This window comes from Urocampus carinirostris, chromosome 5 (assembly GCF_059441175.1).
Source record: "Urocampus carinirostris isolate Australia breed hairy pipefish chromosome 5, RoL_Ucar_1.0, whole genome shotgun sequence".
NCBI lineage: Eukaryota > Metazoa > Chordata > Actinopteri > Syngnathiformes > Syngnathidae > Urocampus > Urocampus carinirostris.
Genome location: NC_142353.1, coordinates 7,510,045 through 7,534,388, shown reverse-complemented (window position 1 = coordinate 7,534,388; position 24,344 = coordinate 7,510,045). Strand labels below are relative to the sequence as shown.

General features: G+C 40.5%; 1 protein-coding gene across 2 annotated transcripts; it reads right to left on the bottom strand.

Moving 5' to 3' along the window:
• Positions 1-968: 968 nt before the first annotated feature.
• On the bottom strand, positions 969-23,690 carry anapc5 (anaphase promoting complex subunit 5). 2 transcript variants are annotated; one of them, XM_088335511.1, is made up of 17 exons: positions 23,198-23,690; positions 23,049-23,128; positions 20,747-20,850; positions 20,419-20,656; positions 17,348-17,414; positions 17,165-17,266; positions 16,904-17,094; positions 16,743-16,824; positions 16,577-16,669; positions 13,263-13,444; positions 11,888-12,023; positions 11,691-11,765; positions 11,512-11,633; positions 11,338-11,445; positions 8,513-8,660; positions 6,211-6,373; positions 969-1,400 (listed from the first exon to the last, which is right to left on the bottom strand). In XM_088335511.1, exons 1-17 carry the CDS (start codon positions 23,393-23,395, stop codon positions 1,177-1,179), a joined length of 2,313 nt encoding a protein of 770 aa, XP_088191637.1. In that variant the 5' UTR covers positions 23,396-23,690; the 3' UTR covers positions 969-1,176. The 2 variants fall into 2 exon arrangements, with proteins under 2 accessions (XP_088191637.1, XP_088191638.1); XM_088335512.1 differs by having other exon boundaries at positions 969-1,397.
• Between the last annotated feature and the right edge of the window lie 654 nt (positions 23,691-24,344).

The following is a 24,344-nucleotide window of genomic DNA, read 5'->3' as shown; positions in this document are numbered from 1 at the left end:
TAATCTTATTCAGGACAAATAGCGTTCTGCTAATTTAAGTGCAATTGCAGCATACCCGTCAACACATGTTCCCATGTAATTTGTACAATTGATTTTTTCAAACTGTGTACGGGGTATACCAAATATTGTACGTGACTTTTTTTTTTAAACTTTGTTTTATTGTACTAAACGATCCCGTCTTGACCACTTTGGCTCTTCTACGGATCATCTCGGTCACAATAGCAGACAACGGTATCGTAAGTTGCTAATGTTGTTGCAGAATTCGGCATAGTCGGTCAGCCTTGTTGTGAGGACATAAGGTGTCGTGTTGTGTTGGTAACATTTATTTTCTAATAATGAGATTTGCAAAAAGGGGCGCAATTGGCCGAGGTTCACAGGTATGCTACAGGGTTTTTGTTGCTCCTATTGATTGAAAACATGAGTCTTTAAACGGTGAAAAGGCATTTGTTGTCTTATAAAAGCTTTTAAGTAGTGTTTCCTCCTTTATGATCAAAACAGTTACTATCTTATAACGCCATAGCTTGTCCGCAATGTTTAAAGCGTCCAATTCAGTTAACCCAAAATATTTTTTGTATTATCTTCGGATTTATGGTGTCTAATATTATTAGACAATCTGCTATAGCTATAGTGTCAAAGTTAAGTGGAATCCAGACGTTTAATTATGTCACTCCATGCCTTCTACTTTATACATGCGATCACAATTTCCTTTCAGTGGATTCATCATTGGTATTCTCCTGTTGGGCATAATAAACCAGGCCAGTGGAACTGAAAACAATGACCCCCATTCATCAAAAAGATGCAACTAAAACCAGGTGGAATGACGCTGCATGCTAACTTTGACCTCATCTAGCCCCGTGTGACAAAACATGTCTACTATTGTGCTGCAGGGTGTAAAGCCTCAATTATCAGCAAAATGCCATCACTTGTATATTGTTTGAATACTGTACTATTAGGAACAGTGGTCAATGTTGTTCTCAAATAGTAGTTTAATACAAAAACCGTAGCACAGAGTATTCGATGCAGGAATACAACAAAAAGGCAGTTCACATCGTCCTCTGACCAGTATGAATACATGTTCAAGGTGAAGGAGCTGGAAGCAGATTAGAGCTGAACAATACTGTCATCTTGTGGCCGGTTCAGGATTGCTTTCAGGTCAACAAAAAGTTATTCTAGAAGTCAGAGGCGCATGGAGAGTGGTGGTGCTGGAGATTGCAGCTCCTGGTCCAAAAGGCGAAATAGCATGGCACTCTTGTTGCGTTGGGCTGCTTGGCCCAAACAATGGTAAAGCTGAGCATGCAGGTAGTGGACCTCACGCAGCCGCTCTTTGCAGTTCAGCTTGGAGAAATACACTGCAGCCTCGTTCAACATGTCCACCGCAGGAACTGCAGCCTGCATATCTGCTGAGAGACAGTCAGTTGCTTAGGATAACCTGTGTGTTATTAATTAGCACAAAGGACTACCAGTTTGATATGCATATGTTATCACCAAGATGTCATTATCAGAGATTAAAATAGACTCAGTCAACCAGCCAGTTAGAATAATATTTCATAGAAAATTACAATGACCTGCTGCCTTTGGGCACCACGTTAGAGATCCCGGGCTATAGAGGCATCTAGTCCACGTTTTGTATCAAATGTGATGTACACATTGCAAAAAAATCCACTTTGAAAATGTAGGGAAATTTTAGCAACAACAATAATAATAATAATAATATCAAATATTGTATCCACTTTGAGATAATTAAGCAAATGTAATATACCAGTCAATTTTTTCCCATTTTACAAACGTTTCCAATAACTTGAACACATTTACATTTTACAAAACAAAATGTATGGATTTTTTTAATACTACAAGTTATTTTGCAGAAATAAACAAATAATAATAATAAGAATAATTATTAATTATTTCACAAGTGCATAATTTAAATACAAATCTTTTTTTTAACATTTATTAAAAAAATATTTTTTTAAATTAGGAAAAAATAGAGTAAAACTATATTTTGGAATATTTTTGCAAATTATAAACATGTTTACTTTTTTTTACAATTCATTTAAAAATATATATTTTCATCAAATCAAAAGACCCAATTGAATTAAATTATCAGCAACATTAAATCATTTAGCTCATTGAGTTGCTTTTCTTGTTTTGCTAGAGAAATAGGTTAATACTCCTACTTCCGGCGCCGTCACGAATGGCAGCCACTCCAGCAGCTCCCGTGTTATTTTCGCTACTTTTGTGACTTATTTATTTATTTATTTATTTATTTTTGCTTACTTTATCAGTGCCTTGCAACACTTGGATTACTTTCTATCATATGGATATGGGTTTCAACTCGCAAAAGTACGTATATTCAAGAAACCTACTCCTCGACCTGAGGAATTCTCGAGCCGGCACAGTCCCCCTTTTACCAAACGAGGTGAGGCGACCCTACCGGGGTTGCAGAGCCGGTGCTAAGGTAAAGGCTAAGCGGCTAGCGGCGAAGTGGCGATATAAGCCCACGGTACCGTCCATAATCATGGGGAATGTCAACTCCCTACCGAATAAGATCGACGAACTGGCTGTGCTTGTGAAAGACATCAAAGCATACAGGGAGTGCAGCTTGCTTTGCTTTACCGAAACGTGGCTTACGTCTAGCATCACGGACGCTAACATCGCGCTAAACGGCTTCTGCGCTGTTCGGGCTGACAGAGGGACAAAAGTCAGTGGGAAGCGCAAAGGAGGGGGACTGGCTATCTACGTGAACACGAGGTGGTGTAACCCCGGGCATGTAAAAACAAAGATTTCTATCTGCTGCCGTGATGTCGAACTTTTGGCTGTAAGTCTTCGTCCCTATTACATGCCCAGAGAGTTCGGACACGCCATTGCAGTCATTGTTTACATCCCACCGCGCGCTGATGCGGATGTAGCGTGTGACGTCATCCACTCCGCGGTGGCAAAACTTCAAACGCAACACCCGGAGGCTGCAATGTTAATCTCTGGGGACTTCAACCACGTGACTCTTGATAAGACACTGCCCTCTTTCGTCCAGTATGTGAACTGCAAGACCAGGGGAAATAGGACTATTGACCTTCTTTATGCGAATATCAAAAATGCGTACAGTGCTAAACCACTGCCTGCCCTTGGAAAAGGAGACCACAACCTCATTCTGCTTAAACCACAGTACAAACCAAAAGTGAGGAGGCTACCAACAACCACACGCTCTTTTAGAAAATGGTCCACCGAGGCAGAGCAGGCTCTGAGAGACTGCTTTGGATGTACAGACTGGGATGTCCTGCTAGGGTCCAGCAGTGGGGACATTGAGGAGATGGCAAACTGCACTACTGACTACATTAAGTTCTGCATGGACAATGTTGTTCCTATAAAGACTGTACGCTGCTATGCCAACAACAAGCCCTGGATCACAAGCGACATCAAGTGCCTTCTGAACCAAAAGAAGAGGGCCTTTAAAAATGGTGATCATCAGGAGCTAAAACGAGTACAGAAGGAGCTCAAAGTCCAGCTCCGGAAAGGGAAGGAGCAGTACAGGAGGAAGTTGGAGAAAAAGCTGCAGAACAACAACATGAAGGAGGTGTGGGAAGGGATGAAAACAATTACTGGCTGCAGCACCAAGCAGGGTGTGGCTGTGGATATAGATGTGGGGCGAGTCAACCAGTAAACAACTTTTTCAACAGGTTTGACCACTCCGCCTCATCCTCACCCCTGAGTAATGCAGCTGTCCTTCCCCATCCCCCTCTGGACACTAGCATGAAAGACATCCCCCCACTAAAAATAACTTCAGCCCAGGTGTGTGGAGAGCTGAGAAGGCTACGAACCAGCAAGGCAGCTGGTCCGGATGGAGTATCCCCCCGACTGCTGAAAGCCTGTGCGTCTGAGCTGGGAGACCCTCTACAGCGCATCTTCAACCTGAGCCTTGAACAGGGGAGGGTCCCTCAGCTGTGGAAAACATCCTGCATCATCCCAGTCCCAAAGAAATCAAGACCTGAGGAACTCAACGACTTCAGGCCGGTCGCCCTGACATCACATGTGATGAAGACCATGGAGAGGCTGCTGCTGCACTACCTGAGGCTACAGGTCCGTCACGCCATCGACCCACTGCAATTTGCTTACCAGGAGAAGGTGGGAGTGGAGGATGCTATAGTATACATGTTACACCGATCCCTCTCTCACCTGGATAGGGCGAAGGGGGCTGTGAGGATTACATTTTTGGACTTCTCCAGTGCCTTTAATACCATACAGCCTCTGCTACTGAGTAGGAAACTGACAGAGATGGGAGTTAGCTCACACCTTGTAGAATGGATTACTGACTACCTGACAGGCAGACCCCAGTATGTGAAACAGGGGGGCTGTACATCGGACACTGTGGTTAGCAGCACAGGATCTCCGCAGGGGACCGTTCTCTCTCCATTCCTATTCACTCTATATACATCGGACTTTAAGTACAACTCTGAGGCCTGCCATGTGCAAAAGTTTGCAGACGACACTGCGATCGTGGGATGTATCAGAGACGGGCAGGAGGAGGAGTACATGAAATTGATTCAGGACTTTGTCCGATGGAGCGACGCAAACCACCTGCACCTAAACACCACCAAGACCAGAGAGATGGTGGTGGACTTCAGGAGAACCAGAACTCACCCGGTTCCTGTAACCATCAAGGGAGAATGTGTAGAATTTGTCCAGACCTACAAATACCTGGGTGTGCAGCTGGACAACAAACTGGACTGGTCTGCCAACACAGAAGCTCTATGTAGGAAAGGGCAAAGCCGACTTTACTTCCTCAGAAGGCTGGCCTCCTTCAACATCTGCAAAAAGCTCCTGAAAATATTCTACGAGACAGTAGTGGCAAGCGCCCTCTTCTATGCGGCAGCGTGTTGGGGAGGCAGCGTCAAGAAGAAGGATGCCTCTCGTCTCAATAAACTGGCTAGGAAAGCGAGCTCTGTTGTGGGCAAAGAGCTGGACAGCCTAACAACAGTAGCTGAGAGACGAGCACTGAAAAAGCTGAGGTCAATCATGGACAATCCATCGCATCCACTACACAGCATTATCTCCAGACAGAAGAGCAGTTTCAGCGACAGACTGCTGTCACTGTCTTGTACTACGGACAGACTGAAGAGATCTTTTCTTCCTCATGCCATGAGGCTCTTTAACTCCACCCGGCAGAGTAAAGGCCCAAATTAAACCACACCACCTACATTGGATATTACCGAATCTTACTGCAATATGTATTCTGTGTAGCACTATTTAGTTACTCTATATAACACGCTACAGTGGGCATTTGCACGTCACACTGGGTATTTGTATATTGTATTCTTTTGGCTTTATTATTGTACTGTTCTCAGCTCAGGGATGCTGCTGGAAATGTGAATTTCCCTTCGGGGATGAATAAAGTATCTATCTATCTATCTATCTATCTAATATTGATTAGAAATAAGAAAATTATTCAATACTAATGATTGTAGGTATTAAATAAGCAGCAAATACTGAGTGGTAGTAATTAATTAGTTAAAATAAATTAACAAGAACCCAACTGCAAGATAGTTAGAATATAAATAAAAAAAATTATGGAAATTTGATAAAATATAATTAAAAAAACATGCAAACCTATCTGGCAGTGAAAATTTTATTTTGCAGTGTACATACAGCACCTGTTTTCCCTTTATTCGATAGACATATTTGTAAAATAAATTTTTAACGATAAACAACTGTGTTCTATTAATGATAATACAACAAGACAACTTGTCGGCATGTGTCCCACTAGTAGTCCGTCATTCTTGGCATGCAGGTTTAGGTTCATGTAGTAGTCTGCTTTCACTAGTTTGACAATTTATCCTGGCATTCTTTTATCGTATTCTTCTCTTTTAATTATTTTTTTTTACGTGTCTATGCGCCATATTTAATCGTGATGCGAACCATGTTCACTACGTTGTTATTAATGACAACAGAAACATTTAAAATAAATTCAATAAGGGTCAAAATGGCTTACTTTTGGACAATATACAATACAATTGTGGCAAATATGCATAAGTCGTTCACTACAAGTGCCACTGGTTTTGTGCTGGATGAAAACAAAGAGTGACTAAATTAGTAGCACATACAGTAGTTCCCATAATAATGAGTTGCCCTAACACTAATGTTTTTAAAACCGCCGTTAGTAGTTACTTGTGTGATTCTGAGACGCTTCTATCACAATGGAATGTGAATGAGACTCGTTACCTGCTTCCCCTTGTCGATTTGTCCGAAATCCAGCAAGAGCCATCTGACAGCGAGCTGCCAGAAGCAGGGCGCGCCCTTTGTCCACCAGCGCCCCGTGGGCCAAGACCGGCTCGATGGCTTCGTTTAAGACGTGGAGCGCCTGCTCAGGTACGCCCAACATCAACTGTAGAAAGAAATTACCGTAAATTCCAGGCAACAAAGTGCACTCGATTAAAACCATCACGCTCGAATATAGGATTGATACTCAATTCTGCCTTTAAACAAGCTGCACCTGATATTAAGCCTCAGGTTTAAGCCCGGTGTATACGTGGCGCCAACAGTGTTGGGAATTTGGCTGCAGAATGCTAACGGGGCAGCGTATCCGCACACCTAAAGCCGTTTTCAGCTCTAGTGCAAGTATTGTACTTTACATGTTTTCTGATTACGTGACCATTCAAGATGGAGACTACCAAAGCGATCACAAAAGTGAGCACATATTTACTTATACAGACGCTCCCCTACTTACAACCATTCGACTAACGCAAAACGGCAGATGCGAACATTTTTTTTCGGGATGTCGAAAAATATCCGAACATTGCTGTAAGTTATATTTTGTATTGTGTGCACATTTTTCCAAGTACAGGAAATTACTGTAGTGCGTCTTTCTGCCGCTACTGGTGGGGCTGTGAGAGGTCACCCAGCATTTACCCCGAAGAAGAAATCGGCTTCCTCTTACTAGTTCGTGTGTAAATATTTTATACTGTATCTCCAGCACGCTAAGAACTTTGACATTTTTATTGTTTAATATCTCGTGCATCCATTCAATATGGTTAGTGTAAAGTTTAAAGAAAAGGCGAGCGGTTTCTTTTGAAATTAAAGTGGAAAAAGAAGCTTGATGCAGTTCAAAAAAATGGTCGAATTGTTGTTTTTTTATCCACTTTTTACCACGGAGGAGGACCTCTTGAAGTGCATCTCCCAAAAGTAAATTAAACCTCACTTTATTCATCATTATAGAGCATATTTTTTAATGAAATGTTTATTTGTTAGTATAAAACAATACAGGTTACTTATTCAAGCCTTAAACATACTTATATAAACCATAAACATACAAAATATAGCACTAAAGCAACTTACGAACAAATTCAACTTACCAACGATTGTCCGGAACCTAACTCGTTCGTAAGGTCGGGCAGCATCTGTCCGCCGAAAGAAAATGAAAACGGGGGCTGCGTTTTGTAAAATGTGAGCTCTACATCTTTATAAAACAGAGCCAGGACAACCATACTGTGGAGAGTGATGCCAAAATGCAACACAGATTTGGTGGTTGAGTGGGCCGCCTGACTTTTGATTGACAAATACGTGTCTGTGCGATGTCACCAGTCACTGGAATGTGTCATGCCACATATCATTGGAAAGCTTTGGGATTAGAGATATGATGACCATTTCAAAATACACTCATCACATAAACGTCACCATCAGTCTGAAACAAGATACCGGAAAACTATAAAACCGAGGTAACTTACCCTAACGTCCCCTGGCCGTCCTCAACTTATTTGGATGTCCGCGAAAATGCTCGAGTACATAAAGGATAATCCATATCATACAACCGTATAAAATATTCACTCCAATACACATGATAATGCCGACGGATACATGGGAATCCGCCTTAAACATTTCTGCTTCGTTAGATGTTGCTTCTTGTAATCCGTTGGTTTCGCCACATTATTTCCATTTACGAATCAACAGACTTGAAAAATTATTCCCAAAATGTTAGTTAGCTCTCCTGTTTCGATTTCACCTCGACACGCCGGTGGCCCTGGCGGCAGTTAGAAAAAAATGCATATATTAGCCGCATCATTGCATAAGCCGAAGGGTAGAAAGCTTGGCTGATAGTCTGAATATTACCGTATTTGCACAAAGACCACAACTGCAAAACATTGAATGGGACCAGATCACCCGACCCACTAGACACCTATGGTCTAGTTTTCGTGACAAACTCTAAATCCGTTGCGCAGATGTTTTGTAAAAAAAAAAAAAAATACAGTAATTCTTGATGGATTTTTATTTGGAATGTTCTGAACTACTCATTCCTTTTATTGGTCTACAGTGGTCAATTGTTGCTGGGCAAAATATTTTTTCCCGCCACAAAAAAAGAAAAAAGAAAAAAAAAACAGAAAAAAAAAGAAAAGAAAAACAATGGTAGTTCCAACTGCAGTGCTTAAAATGTAGCGGCTTGTAGATTGTAATCTACAGTGATAAAATGAGGGGTAAAGTGCTGTACACTGTGCCGTGTGCAACTTCTGGCAGATATAATTGGACTTACCTGCGTGAAGGTCAGATGAAGGAGAGTCTCTGAGGAGAGCGCCTGCAAGTGGTGCTGTCGGGCGAGCGCCAAGGCTTGGAAGAGGAGAGGAAGTGCTGTGGAAAAGCCGGACGACTCCCAGTGGAGCTCAGCGGTGGAAAGCATCACTCTGCAATACAATCAATCATTCCTTCGACCAGCATGTCAAATGATCAGGCTTGTTAACCCATTAAAGCCTACTGCAGCCCCTTAAGCTCATTAAAACATTCCCAAAACATTTTGTAGTTGAAATCTGTGGCTTTCAGAAGAAAAGCTTATTATTAATATATATTAAAGGAGCTGTACAGAATTTAGAACGTTTTAATTATCTGCCGCCATCTCCTGCAGGGTACCTACAACTTCAGGCAAGTTAAATTATTTCAAATACTTTTTTAATGCCCTTTGAAATCAAATTTAAGACCAAGTCGACAAAAATACCCACAAATTAAAACAAAAAAAACAAACAAAAAAAAAACACACAAATATTTCTTGCACACAATACATCATTCCTTGTACACGCAGACTTGTAGGACCTAAGAAATGCGCCTGCTCTGAAAGGCCTGACTAAAACAACATCACCGTTTTGATAGTTCCGTTATTGTGGTCACGCGTCGTTGCCGTGAAAGTGAATTGGAGAATTTTTCAAAAAGACATTTAATAAATGTTATTAAATCTTTTTAGTTCAAACAAATACAAATATTATTGTGTTCACATTTTTAATACTTTCGAAAATTGAATTTAAGACATTTAAATGCTAATTAGGGCCTTACTTGTAGAATAATGAATTCAATGCCTTTTATGACTTTTCCATTATCTGTGGGAACCCTGTCTTAGCTTGTGTCATCATTGCATCCTCAGTCAGCTCCTTTGTGATGTGAGGGCAAGTACGTGTAATCCTTGAATGAATGCGCTCAAAATTAACTCTTCTTTTTTCATCTTCCTTGGGGTTTGGGTTGGTGTTTGGACTCTACTAGAAGCAGGCCTTTTCTTACCCTTACGCTTTTCATGCTAAATTGGCAAATAGAAAAAAAATCCTGCTGGGACGAGCTCTCCGGAACTCTCCCCACACACCATTCCTCGAACCTAACTTGTTTAGACCTGAACAGCTCTGATATTAGATAAAAGCAAATGGGCGCAGTTGAAAATAAAATATAAGGGCTATTTGAACTCAGTTGGGCACATACTTAATGAAAAAAATATTTAACTTTCAACATTTCTAAGACACCTTAAAAACTAACTGACCTGCATCAACAACTAAGTAATGTGAATGATTAAGAATACCAAAATATTTTTTGTTGGCTACATCGTTTTTAATATTGTGCATCTATATGACTCCTTTTATTTTCATGTGTGAAGTTTGGCGATGTAAAAAAAAAAAAAAAAGAAATCTGGGAGCCTGCACCCAAAAAACGAGTTCCTTCTGTTCATTTTTGCCGCCAGTGTTGTATATATTTCTGTGAAAGTGTGATTGAATATTGCAAAAGTGTCAAGTATGGCTGTTTCACATTTCACTCTGAACTGTCAAAAGTCTTGTTTCACGGACAGACTGAGGAGATCATTTCTTCCTCATGCCATGAGGCTCTTTAACTCCACCTAAATACTCTATATCAACACGTTACATTGGGTATTTATGTATTATATTCCTTCTACTTATTATTGTTTTATTTTCAACACAAGGATACTGCTGGAAGTGTGAATTTCCCTACGGGGATGAATAAAGTATCTATCATTTCACTCTGAAATGTGGCTGTGCCATTTTAACCTCGGAAAATCAGCGGCAATTTGTCCTCCAGGTTGTTGTTGAGAAGTCAATCTTGGTTCTCTAAAACTTAAGTCTTGCTTATGTATAGAAAATGGGTACTCATATCGTATTTCTCTAATTATTTAGGAATGATGTTGCTGCTAAATGTCATTTCACTACTTTTATTGCACTATTGTTGTGATGCACTTACAACTAAAGCCAGTCACCAAGCACTGGTAAATATTTTTGCCTATTTATCCGAGCATTCTTTTTTAGCTTATTTTTCCTTTTAAGTCTTCATTACGTGCTTGTCCTGGAGTGCCACGAACGATCTTGTCGTAAACAATGTTCACTACTTTGTAATCAATGACGTTACAGACGATACAAATTTTAAATATTATTGCTGTTGGCTCTTTAAAAGCATTATCATACTTGTGCAAATCTCACTCAGAAAATAAGCTCCCCCAAAAATTGAGGAAATTGAACATGGACTACAACACAATCACATGTTTATTTATGATGCATTTCACTTGCAAGGAAATATGGATAAATGGGGAGAAAAAAAAAACCAAATGAGGTAGGGGTGTTCCCGTACTTAAAGGGACAGAGTGTATAACTTTAACAGTCGATTTATTGTGTCTTGCATCTGGAAACGGATGCTAAAAAGTAAAAGGAAGAAGACAAACTACCGAGACTCAGTGACTAAACTGCACGATTTTTTTCTCATTTTTTTGCCCAGCCCATCACAAGGTTTTGGGTTTTCCAGGTACACGTAGCTGCAAGATAGCGGACAATCATGTCAACTCCCTCTAAGCGAGGCACATCATATGTAAAATAAATGAGAATTTCTTGACCTCGAAGTGTTTTAAGAAGTGCATGTTTACATGATGGTTTGTGCATTTTTTTATTTAGATTAATATTTTTTTTGATAAATACTTTTTACCACTAGGAGGAGCTCAATGATGCACACTGTCCCTATATTTGTAGAAATGCACCACAGCGCTCCTGACACTAGAGGTAGAAAAACTAAAAGTGGTAAAACCAGGCATTGGGTTTTGAATTCTACCTGATGACCATCTCTGTGCTTTTGCTCTTCTCACAATGCAGCTGCAGTCGTTGCAAAATGCTGTAAGCCTCTGTGGTCTGACTGTGAACTTTCAAAACTTGGATTTTCCTGACAAGAAAACACAGAATTTAAATTCCTGTTCAGAAAACAATTTCACATGTGCCTCATTATTACCTGTAGAGACCCTCAGTTTTGTTTAGAGCAGAAATGGACGTGACCAGCTGCTCTGCCAAATTGTATTTTCCCTCGATCATGTGCTTCTCAAACTGGATTTTCAGATCACACAGCATCCATAGCTGCATCGGGAAAATAAAACCAGCTTAATGATTTACGAAGGAATGATTTGCGCTCACCTTGGCGTGCTGCGTGTGAGCAGGAAACTGATCCTTTAGATGCTGGAGGATTTCTGAAACTGCGCTGTACAGGCCCTGCAGCACAAGTCAACATACAATGGGACCCGTTGCATCTATTGGCTTCCCACTATGCAGATCAAAAATCTAACGGCAGGACATCGCTCTTAAGTTCAATACACAGGATGCCGAGTGCTTACCTGTTCAGCATGCAATTCAGCTAGATGGCAGAGAGCCACGGTGAAGGCTTCTGTGTTATTCTGCTGGACTCCGTAATTGACTGGCTCCAAGCTGCTCATGTGGAGAAGCAGTTGGGCCTGCTGCAAGGCCATAGTGCTGTGCATTGAAACAAAACAAACGAAAATTAAACTTTAAAAATTGAGAATTACATTGGGTCATTTTATTTCTTTCTTATTTTTAACACTTCCCCAAAAAGGTTCTTTACATTTTTGTTCCCTTTCAATGACGCATAATTCATTGGCTGTTTTCCCCCCTCTTTCTTAATAATTACTCATTTCATGATTGTTTTTTAATGTTGTCAAATGTGCCACCAAAAAATCCCCCAATTTTATCTCTTTATCTAGGAGACAATTTTGGACCTGCCAATCAAACTGCCTTGCATGTTTTTGGAATTTGGGAGGAAACCGGAGTTCCTGGAGGAAACCTAAGCAGACACAGGGAGAACATGCAAACTCTCGACGGAGAGGTTAGTAGCTGGAATTGAACCCTAGACCCCTAACTGCGGGGCTGGCATGCTAACCACTCATGCCCCATGCCACCCTCTGAGAAAATGAATTGAAAATAAACTGCTTAAATTTAAAGAAAAACATTTCAAACACAACACGAACATTCATAGACTTTCAAATGTCAGCATTCCGGCTCTCTAAAACATCGGAAGAAAATAAACGAGACAATAAATGTAGTTGTCAGGGGAAGTTGCTTATATAGAGGTATCAGATAGAATTAAAGTAACTAAATGTTGAAGGAAACATTTTGAAAACATGACAATGCACCATTAGTACCATGCTGCACGAGGACTGGCTGTTCATATGTTGACACTATACAAAAAATAAAAGTAAAGCCAACTTACCCACACTCAATCAGAAAATCGGAAACCCTTTTGATTAAAAAATTGCCTTCTACCTAATAGAGATGCCCATTTAAATTCCAATAATTTTAACCTAAATGTGAAGAGAGCCATACATTTTGTACAACAGCTTATCAGGGCCATCTAGTATTAGGTACATTTTTAAAGGCATATTTTTCAAAGAAACTTGCATATAGGAAAAAAATAAGGGAAACACACACATTTGCTACTTTAATTAAAGGCAGTCTTGTAGGTCTACAAACCCGGAAATTTACAAGCAGCATACTCTAATGTTTATGCCAAGTAATAACTCCTAAGTGAAAAAAATGCTTATCGAAGTAGTCCATGATTAAGCATTCGCGACTTTAGAGTGTACATGTATTTTCTTGAAAACGCAACCTGTCCTAAAAATATACTATATGAATTTAATATGCCCTAATAATTATCCCATGCTTGACAATTAAGCCTAATAAATAAATACATCAAACCTTTTGCCATACATCCTCCATATGGATGTGGTCTGAGCCAGGCTGATCTCTATCAACTCTGACAGGCTGTGCTTCCAGTGCAGGATGTCGGTGTCCTTAAGCGCGTCCATCAACTTGTGTGCCATTTTTCCTTGTGTCGTCCCTTGCTGGACCAGAGACTGGATGCCGAGTGATGCTAGGTACTTATACAGAGAGAGTAACCCATTATTTAAATCTGAACAGTGGACTGTCAAATGAGAAAACCAAAAACTGATTCATGAGTAATCTATAAATACAAAGTGTGTACCTCCTATTTTTAGGCGCCATTTTAGCACTTTTTTATTGTAAACTTTCCATTCGTGCAAAAAATAAAGGAAAACGACCCCCGAACATATGGAGACAAGTCTTTTTAGAATAACAGTGACTTTTGTTTAAAAACCTGACACGTACTGAGTCCAAACTTACACTGGGTTCGTCCACCTTATTCATGGCCAAATTCAAGCAATTTTTAAGGACATTGAAAGCCAATTTTTCCAAATTCTCTATTACCATTAAAATAAGAAATCTAGTGAAAATCATGTACTTTTTAGATTCACTAATATACTAAGATTTACATATGAGATTCTTAATCTTGCATGTGCATTTATCAAGATGTATATATTTGAGATCTTGCGTATGTCGGGAATATATTAGTGCATCTTAACAAAACGTGTGTATACATTTTGGAAACAGATCAACATAAAAGTCTTGGGTAAAATGACTTGATATATAGCTTACATTTTCTGTTGCAGGATGTCCTTCCCATTACCATTTACAACTGGGAAACTTGACCTTAATATTTTGCATAGCCCATAATTGGTATGTAAACCTTGCACTAATACATATTTCACAGTGCCCTTTTGAGGCGTAGCATAGACCTGCCCACAGTTAATTAGACAATGCCATAAAAATGGTAAATGGTCTGATTTTATATAGCGCTTTTCAAGTCAATGAAGACCTCCCAAAGCGCTTTACAATGTGCTTCACACTTACCCATTCACACAAACACACATCAATAGGGAGTCAGCCTGATTATTGGGGGCATTAGGGATTCAGGGTCTTGCCCAAAAACACTTCGGCATACAACACATGAATCGAACTTGCAGCTAATGCTGCCCAAAAACTAATGTTAGCTGCAGTTAATCACAAATAGATGTAAGATCTTGGGCCAGAGCACGGAATTTGGGCTGGGTTCGGTCTTAAAATGTCAATCATTAGGTCGGGCTTCTCTCTCGCCGGTTGTTTTTTTTTTTTCTCCTTCGGAGGATCTACAGAGCATGCACTTACTTTTACTCAAGTAATTTTTTAGATAAAGAGCATGCTCAACAAAGTTTAACTCAAAATCACTAAATCCAAATAACTTATTCTCCCTGGTGTTGGGGTAAAAGACGTGCGGCTTCCACCTCCCTCATGTCAGACATTATTTCTGATTCTTGCAAATAGCTTACAAGCTTGATAAACTTTCTTTCTGCTTTTTTTGGCTAAATCTTTCACTATTTGCAACTTGTAATCTGCAGTGTTTGACTTTCTTTTTGGTGCCGTTTTGTTTAGCTTCACTTTCTTCCGCTGCACGTCGCCGAGATTTGCACTTAGGCGCCAAACCATTTATTTAGGCGCTGACTCGCAGTGGACACTTTTTGAGGGACTTAGCCCCTATAAACCCCAAGCTGCGTAGTTCCGCTGAAACGCAGAGTTTGGCGTACGCACAGCCAAGTAAAGCTTCCTGTTTACTTCGGCGGCACATTAAAGCTTCGGGTTTATTTCGGGTTCGCTTATCAAATCAAGTTAATCCAGCAGGTTTGGGCAGCTTTGGGTTTATATACCCGCGACTTGGGCCGGGCAAATTTTTTAGGCCTGATTTTACCTCGAATTACAAGGAAAGAAATGCAATGGAAAAGCAAAGCCACCGGAAAGCAGTGTCAAAGTAATTTTGAAGCAGACTTGTTGTGAAGCATGCCAACGATTTCAAGCATTTACAAGCACTTTGGCACAAGCCAAAATTCAAGCAATTTTCAATTCTTGAAAACACAACATTCAAATTCGAGCATTTTCGAGGATTCAAGCACCCGTACAAACCCTGCTTACACGATATGACACAAATAATCTGCAAAATCTGATTTAAAAAATTGGGAGTTTTTTTTTGTTGCCTTATTTCATAAACAAAAATGCAATAAAACGTGTTTACTGGCCAACGTTTTAATAATTCTTTCCTAATAAACTGATCTTTTAAATTAATAAATAAATAAAGACATACCATATTTATTTATGTATAGTTCACATTTTAATTTACCTAAAAAAAAAACAAAAAAAAAAACCCAAAAAGATTTAAAGGTATTCGTGAAATGGTGGTCCGTGCAGCCTTTTGAGACTTTTTGTGATAAAGGGATATATAAACAAACATGACTTGATCGGTCAAAAGGTATCACTGACCACAATTGTAAAACATTTGATGCAACTGGAACCAAACATAGGTCACGGTTGAGAGAGCTCCGAATCCCGACCACATAGACCACCAAAGATAGAGTTAAAAAGACATTCGACTTTTTCTCATCATCACACTATTTTTGTTCACGTTACCAGAAACGAATGTTAGAGAAAGGAGAAAACAAAGATATTCAGTAAATAAACGCAAAAAAGAACGAGGGAAACAACTCTTTTCTTCATCTGATGATCAATCAGACTTTGTTGGTATTGTGTAAATAGTTTACATTTTCAATAAATGATTTTAACCATGGCCACATGTATTACAGAACGTTTGTCGCATGCAATGCTTAGTTACAGCTGAAAAAAAGTGAATGAAAATCTTACATTGACTGTGTGTTATACACGAATAAATATGGTGAATAAATTGATAGATTGAATCCAATATCTGTTGTGAGTTCTGGGGAAAATTACCCATAATGTTGGGTCAGAAAAGGTCACTTCCATTTTGGAGCCACTCTATACGGGAAATTGATCATCCAACATAAATCCTATTCCAACAAAAAATATTTAAATTATTTCATCCTTGCCGAAAAATGTATTAGAAAAGGCTTTAGGTGAGTTTTCCAGATATTGCTGCCAGAAATGTACTAAAATAATAGAAAATAAATGTTAACTTTGAACTTCGTGAAACAGGTCTGTAGTAGTTTATGAAAGATTGACGTGTAAACTGCAGATCAATAGTGGGTCTTATTTACGATAAATTCACAATATATTGTGTGGACAATATTGCAATGATATTGGATGAAATTTTCAAGAATGATAAAAAAGACCCCTGACACTCTTTTTGCTGTTTTGGGTTGTGTAGCACTCACCGGCAGGCTAAAATGAACAGCCATCTTGACAGAATCCTCGGTTAAAACCGTGCTGTCACCTCGCTTCATCTGTTCCAGTGTATACAACCAACTCTGATGACGCACAATATAAAATGAGTAACACTTTAAAAAAAGACAAAAGTGGAACAATATAAATAGCTTTTACCAAACAATGCTGCAAGCAGACATGATCATTGGATTCCTGGGCGATGCGGATGGCCTCCTGCAGAACCAGACCAGCTTGCTGGCTAGAGAACACGAAAAAGGAACCTTGAGGAAGCCAGTCCAAAGAGCATCCTGCTGAGCTCAACTTGCTCTTGTACTCACTAATGCCCAAAGCGACAGTGAAGGCTGGCTAAGTTGAGAGTGGCGTAGCGAAGATTTCTGCCGTAGCCTTCTTCTCCGTTGCTTTTTCCTTCGTTCCCAGATAAAATGAGGCGGTCAAAATAATGTAAGAGACTGTGGGCGGAGAGGAAGATGTCCTGTACTCTCAGGCTGTTCAGATAGTTCAAGTAGTGCTGAAGAAAGAGATGGCCATCCATAAAATTATCCGCGGGAGGTTGTGAGGATGAAGATAACCGCCCTCACCGCTTCAGCAAAGTCTGGGTTAAACTTCAGCATGTTGTTGAGTTCCTCCTGCAGCAATGCCGGCTTCAGAGCTTTGTTCTCGTCGTTCTTCAAAAGGTACGCCTGAGGAGATGTGCGCGTGTCAAGTGTGCATCACCACAATTCAAGTTGATATCAAATACGTTGCTCAAGTTAGAAACTCACCTGTTTGGCAAGAAAATACTCAGCTTGTTTTTGTGACAGAGGACCTCGACTTGGAGGGTTCTCGGGCCTGAAATAACATAAAAAGAATCTGAGTGAGCAGGCAACCCGATCCAAACAAAAATTGATACTTCACATCAGTGACATGCAGTCTGGGAAGGCAAGTGAGGTTGTGCCTTAACAGTCATTATGGAAATATAAAACAAAAAATGAATTAAATAGTTATATTCTGTGTTGAAGTTCTTTTTCATTTAACTTCACAATTTTTCCCCCCAAATTGCTGAATTACTATTGAAACGATTAGAATGTCACACATACCATGCCGAGGGTCTGCAGATGCAGAGAGAGGCACACAATTCTCTTGCCTCAAGGGAGAGGGCAATAAACAGACCAAGAATTCTGTTTTGTGCACACCTCAGCCCCAAACAGTAGAGGAAAATGATAGTATTAGTAAGCCAAAAGCAAGTCAAGCCATCCTGTATTTTTCCCCTCGTTGCAAGGACTTTTTTTCATAATTTTCATTATGCAAATCTAAATGGGCAGGGCTACCATCACCATCAGAAGAGACAGTGGAGCAGGTATGTATAGCCTTTCTGCGTAGTCCTTAAAAGTGTGTTAAAAGAGGTAGTGTGAAAACACACATTCCACAAACAACAGTTTGGTGGATTTTGAAGAAACAATTGTGATTCAAACCGTAAAAACTGCGGCTCGTTCAGGTCTTAACGCAGGGGTCGGGAATCTATGGCTCTTTTCATAAGAACATATGGCTCTGTAATAAACTGCTACTCGTGCAAATTTCCTCTGTAGTGTTTCAAATTTGGTACTCATTGTCGAGTTAGGAGCATGCATAGGTGAAGCTTCTCTGATGATGCAGATTCCAGTATACAGGGAGTGCAGAATTATTAGGCAAGTTGTATTTTTGAGGATTCATTTTATTATTGAACAACAACCATGTTCTTAATGAACCCAAAAGTCTCATTAATATCAAAGCTGAATATTTTGGAAGTTGGAGTGAGGCTTTTTTAGTTTTAGCTATTTTAGGAGGATATCTGTGTGTGCAGGTGACTATTACTGTGCATAATTATTAGGCAACTTAACAAAAAACAAATGTATACCCATTTCAATTATTTATTTTCATCAGGGAAACCAATATAACAGCTCAACATTCACAAATATACATTTCTGACATTCAAAAACAAAACAAAAACAAATCAGTGACCAATATAGCCACCTTTCTTTGCAAGGACACTCAAAAGCCTGCCATCCATGGATTCTGTCAGTGCTTTGATCTGTTCACGATCAACATTGCGTGCAGCAGCAACCACAGCCTCCCAGACACTGTTCAGAGAGGTGTACTGTTTTCCCTCCTTGTAAATCTCACATTTGATGAGGGACCACAGGTTCTCTATGGGGTTCAGATCAGGTGAACAAGGAGGCCATGTCATTAGTTTTTCTTCTTTTAGACCCTTTCTTGCCAGCCACACTGTGGAGTACTTGGATGCGTGTGATGGAGCATTGTCCTGCATGAAAATCATGTTTTTCTTGAAGGATGCGGACTTCTTCCTGTACCACTGCTTGAAGAAGGTGTCTTCCAGAAACTGGCAGTAGGACTGGGAGTTGAGCTTGAGTCCATCCTCAACCCGAAAAGGCCCCACGAGCTCATCTTTGATGATACCAGCCCATACCAGTACCCCACCTCCACCTTGCTGGCGTCTGAGGCGGACTGGAGCTCTCTGCCCTTTACCGATCCAGCCACGGGCCCATCCATCTGGCCCATCAAGACTCACTCTCATTTCATCAGTCCATAAAACCTTAGAAAAATCCGTCTTGAGATTTTTCTTGGCCCAGTCTTGACGTTTCAGCTTGTGTGTCTTGTTCAGTGGTGGTCGTTTTTCAGCCTTTCTTACCTTGGCCATGTCTCTGAGTATTGCACACCTTGTGCTTTTGGGCACTCCAGTGATGTTGCAGCTCTGAAATATGGCAAAACTGGTGGCAAGTGGCATCTTGGCAGCTGTACGCTTGACTTTTCTCAGTTCACGGGCAGTTATTTTGCGCCTTGGTTTTTCTACACGCTTCTTGCGACCCTGTTGACTATTTTGAATGTAACGCTTGATTGTTCGATGATCACGCTTCAGAAGCTTGGCAATTTTAAGAGTGCTGCATCCCTCTGCAAGATATCTCACTATTTTTGACTTTTCAGAGCCTGTCAAGTCCCTCTTCTGACCCATTTTGCCAAAGGAAAGGAAGTTGCCTAATAATTATGCACACCTGATATAGGGTGTTGATGTCATTAGACCACACCCCTTCTCATTACAGAGATGCACATCACCTGATATGCTTAATTGGTAGTAGGCTTTCGAGCCTATACAGCTTGGAGTAAGACAACATGCATAAAGAGGATGATGTGGTCAAAATACTCATTTGCCTAATAATTCTGCACTCCCTGTAGAAAAGGCAGTCTTAGTTATAGTTACCAGTTGAGGTGTCACACCAACAGACCCCGTTTTGGCTGTATATCGCTAAAGAATCCTTTATTTGGAAGTTCATTAAATAGTGTATGTTCACTGTTGTGACACTTTATGATAAAAACCCACAAAAGAATGTCACTTCCCAAAAACACTCGCCAAGCACAGGGAACAATTTGATTGGGTGAGCAGTAGTGATGGTCGGAGCCATTTACGCACAGCACACTCTCCTCTCTTACACGCGCTTACTCCACTGGAGGGAAACACATCCATACACCTTTTGTTAGCAGTTTCTTGCTGTATATTTACAAAAGAACTGTTTCCACTTCATTTTGAAACCATTATTTACACACAAAAAAGTGAATGTCGAAATGAGCCTCAATGATCTTAAGTAACTGTGGGAGGGAGATGAGTTTTAAGTGGTATATTTGTTGATTTGAGACACAGACTCTGGCATTATGATGATGATTTCATACATCTTTATCAAATCACCTAACGTTAGAGGGAGAAATAAAATGGGCTTAAAAATTTGCTTTTGTCTGGTGAGCTGTGCCTCAGCGGAAACTCACTGCACGTCACTGTTTTATAGATATCAAAACATGTACCTACCGAATTTCCAACTGAGAGTTGTCCACTTCTTCTTCATCTAGTCGGTCCCCAACTGTATCTTCTGTGCTAGTGAGATCCATATCTGAATCGTCCACAGGCATTGCTGTTGAAGCCACTTGGCCTTCAGTGGGCTTGGGGAAGTTGCTGTTGTAATATTGCTGCACAGACTTGTACAATTTGTACACTTGACTAAAGGAAAGCTTGTTATAAGCCAGGAGCATGTGTCTCATGAAAAGACCTGGAACGCAGAAGAAGCAGAGATGAATGCATGATTAGATCTGTCACATTTATTTTTTTAAAACATTTATTGCTTTGCAAAGCTACTCACCCACAACACTGGTTTTATAGGCTTCTGAATCAAAAGCCGGAGTGAGCAGAGTAGAGAAGAAATGTTCCATGTCCTTCAACTCTCGATCCACCATTTCGTGAAGCCTTTGAATGAAAAACATCATAAGAAACAATATGAACATTTACACAAATGTGTATTTTACAGGGACAAGAGTTAACATTATAATACACATACAACTGCAAGTATGTGTGTTTAACTAAACGGTTTCGCGATTTAAGGCTTTAGTCCTTCTGTGAGTGGTTGACCTTTGCTTTGCACGAGTTTTCTATGAGGATAACTGGCTATAAAGTGTTTGAAGTCAATTCAAGCACTATAGAAGTTTGGCTTGTCTAATTATGACTTGTAATTAATAACTGACCAGCACTTAGTGTGCCCTGTATCTTTTCCAAAGCCAGGTGTGATTGAACGAATAATATTGGAGAAAAATGAGTTTGAGTAGAAAGTGGATGGCACAAGTGGATGAATAAGATGAGTAATAATAATTTAAGTGTGAAGCACATTGTAAAGCGCTTTGGGAGGTCTTCATTGACTTGAAAAGCGCAAAATAAATGCAGACCGTTTAACATTTACCATACCCTAATGTAATTATATAATAGGAATTTAATAGAAGCATATATGAAGATAAAGAATAAACCAGTACAAGATAGTAATGTTGTGCGTTAAGTGCTATACAAATAATTAAAACTTGACAATCAGTTTATCAAGTATAGAGATAATGCGGCCCAAAACCAGTGAACACTAAATTTCTGCTTTTATGTAGTAAAATAAGGCTCAAAAGATGCAAATATAGGCAGCACGGTGGGTTGGTGGTTAGCATGCAGCCTCACATTGCGGAGGTCCAGGGTTTGATTACATCTACCGCCGCCTCCCTGTGGGCAATTTTCATGTTCTCCTGTGTCTCCCGGCACTCCGGTTTTCTCCCACATTCAAAAACCATGCATGTCAGGTTAATTGGACGGTCCAAATAGTCCCTAGGTATGACTGGGCAAGTGAGTTACTTGTCTGTTTGAGGTGTCCCCTGCCACTGGCCGAGGATGGCTGGAAAGGGCTCACCTGGCGACATAGTGAGAATAAGCAGTGCAGAAAATGGATGGATAGATGGATGCTGCAAAGATTGTGTGCAGATAAAAAAATAACACAACCATTTATGCATTTTGTGCGAATGTAATTCGCATACAGACGCTGCCCTACTTACAAACAGGATAGGTTCCGGACGATCGTTGTCATTATCTGCACCGCTTATCCTCAATACGGTAGCGGGGAGGTGCTGGAGCCCATACCAGCTATCTTTGGGCAGTGGACACCCTAAACTAGTTGCCAACCAGTCGCAGGGCACACCTCAGACAGACAACCCACTTGCCCAGTCATACCAAGGGACTATTCAGACCGGCCAATTAACCTGAAATGCATGGTTTTGGAATGTGGGAGGAAACCCACGCAGGCACAGGGAGAACATGCAAACTCCACACGGGGAGGCTGCGGTAGATGGACTCGAACCCTGAACCTCCGCAGCGTGGGGCTGCACACTAACCACCCAGTCGCCGTCCCAGTTGCATTACATAACTAGCTAAATATTTATTGCATGCAGAAGTTGCCGGCAGATTTGGTTTCTGAAAATATGGTAGGGAACTGGAGTGAGTTCATTAGAACAGGCGAGGTAAAAACTCGTGAACTCAAAAACAGGATAGATCACCTGGCAAACAAGGATTCAAGTGAAAATCGCAAGTAGTTTTGGTCAGACATAACCAGGATCTGCATCCTATGAATTAGTTGTATTTTTTTTCCCCCCATGGATACACAGTTTGCAGAAAAATCAGTGGCGCAAATTCAACAGCCAAACTTAATGCAATTTGTTTATCAATCCAATTACATGTTAAGATTGTTGGTTGGTTGGTTCCCTTAACCACTAGGGTCGTAGGAGCACAATTTCCTGCGGTGTGTCCAGGGCAAGTGTATGGTCTGAATTTTTTATATAGCTTTTCAAGTCAATGAAGACCTCCCAAAGCGCTTTACAATGTGCTTCACACTTACCCATTCACACACTCACACACCAATAGCGGCCATGGAGCTATGCAAGGCGCAGACCTGCTTATTGGAGGCATTAGGGGACATATAACCAGCCGGGAATCGAACCTTCGATCTCTTGATCGAGCGCTCTACCTCCTGAGCTAATGCCGCCCGTGTATCATGGTAGCGTTCCCTTAAGTCAAGTCATGCACACATTCAAATATCTATTGATCATTTACATATGCTGTCACATTTATTTGTCTCGTTTGCAAACCTTATTTTGACGGAATATGCTATCTCAGGACACGACTCTCCAACAGTTTTGAGGAGCTGCCCGAGAGAAACGTCCGAGCTCTGAAACAAACACACTCAATCATTCCCACAAATTGGAAATTGTGTATTAGCTTGATAAAAAAAAAAAACCTGCTGCAGAGGTAAAATGAGTTTGTTGAGTCGTCTTCTCTCCGGCAGAGTGATTTTAGACGATGTCATCTCGTACAGTAAAGCCAAAACGGAGATCTTGTATGGAGTAACCCAATCCTTAATCCCGAAAACGTTAGCATGTACCACCCCGTTGGTCATCATCGGGTTGAAATACAAGCTGTCGTGCACACTTGCCATCTTCCCAAATGTTCGCCGGTGTCTCCGTGAAGAGAGACAAGCACAGTTGACTTTTATGAAGGGGCTAGCCGAAGCTAGCTTGTTAGTTGATTCCCTATCGTAGCAACTATTTAATGTTAGCGCGTGTAAAATGCATTCAATTTTTACAGCACATCATTAACTTTAAAAATAAGATCGTATCATTTCTATCAATATCGCTATTCAATGCAAGTATATTGCAATAACCAGAGAGGAAAAGTTTATATATTTTAAACAACCCTCCCTTGTCCACTAAAATGTACGTCACTCTGACGTAGGTCCTTTTTCCCCAATTTTCATAACTTTATTTGGCGCACATTTAGTAGTGTTGCCATTTAAAACACACCCGTCAATATATGTTTGTTAGACCTACCCCTCGCCAGTACAAATCGATTTATAAAAACTGCATAATTAAACTTTTTTTAAAATTGTAAAAAAAAAAAAAAAAAAAAACAACGTAAAAATTTTTTATACCTATTTTAACTGCATTGGTGGTCGAAAAACTTGCTGGGAGCCACATCGACAATTTCTGCCTCAAAACATCCATCCATCCATCCATCCATCCATCCATCCATCCATCCATCCATCCGTGCCGCTCATCCTCAGTAGGGTCGCAGGGGTGCTGGAGCCATTCCCAGCTGGTTTCGGGCAGTGGGCAGGGGACACCCTGAACTGGTTGCAAGCCAGTCGCAGAGCACACAGAGATAGACAACTCATTCGCTCATTCACACCTAGGGACAATTTGGACCGTCAAATTAACCTGACATGCAGAGAGGAAACCCACGCAAGCACGGGGAGAACATGCAAACTCCGCACAGGAGGTTCGATCTCATGACCTCAGAACTGTGCTGCACACGCGCTAACCACTGCCCCGCCATGCTGCCCACTTCAAAACTTAGGTATCTATAATCTTATAACCAGGTATATTCAT

Excerpts from the sequence above, each read along its gene's own strand:
- anapc5 (XM_088335511.1), bottom strand. The coding sequence starts at position 23,395 with ATGGCAAGTGTGCACGACAGCTTGTATTTCAACCCGATGATGACCAAC. Across the intron at positions 17,415-20,418 it reads AACTCTCAGTTGGAAATTCG|GCCCGAGAACCCTCCAAGTC; the intron begins GTAGGTACATGT and ends ATGTTATTTCAG. Across the intron at positions 6,374-8,512 it reads TTCATCTGACCTTCACGCAG|TTGATGTTGGGCGTACCTGA; the intron begins GTAAGTCCAATT and ends TTCTTTCTACAG.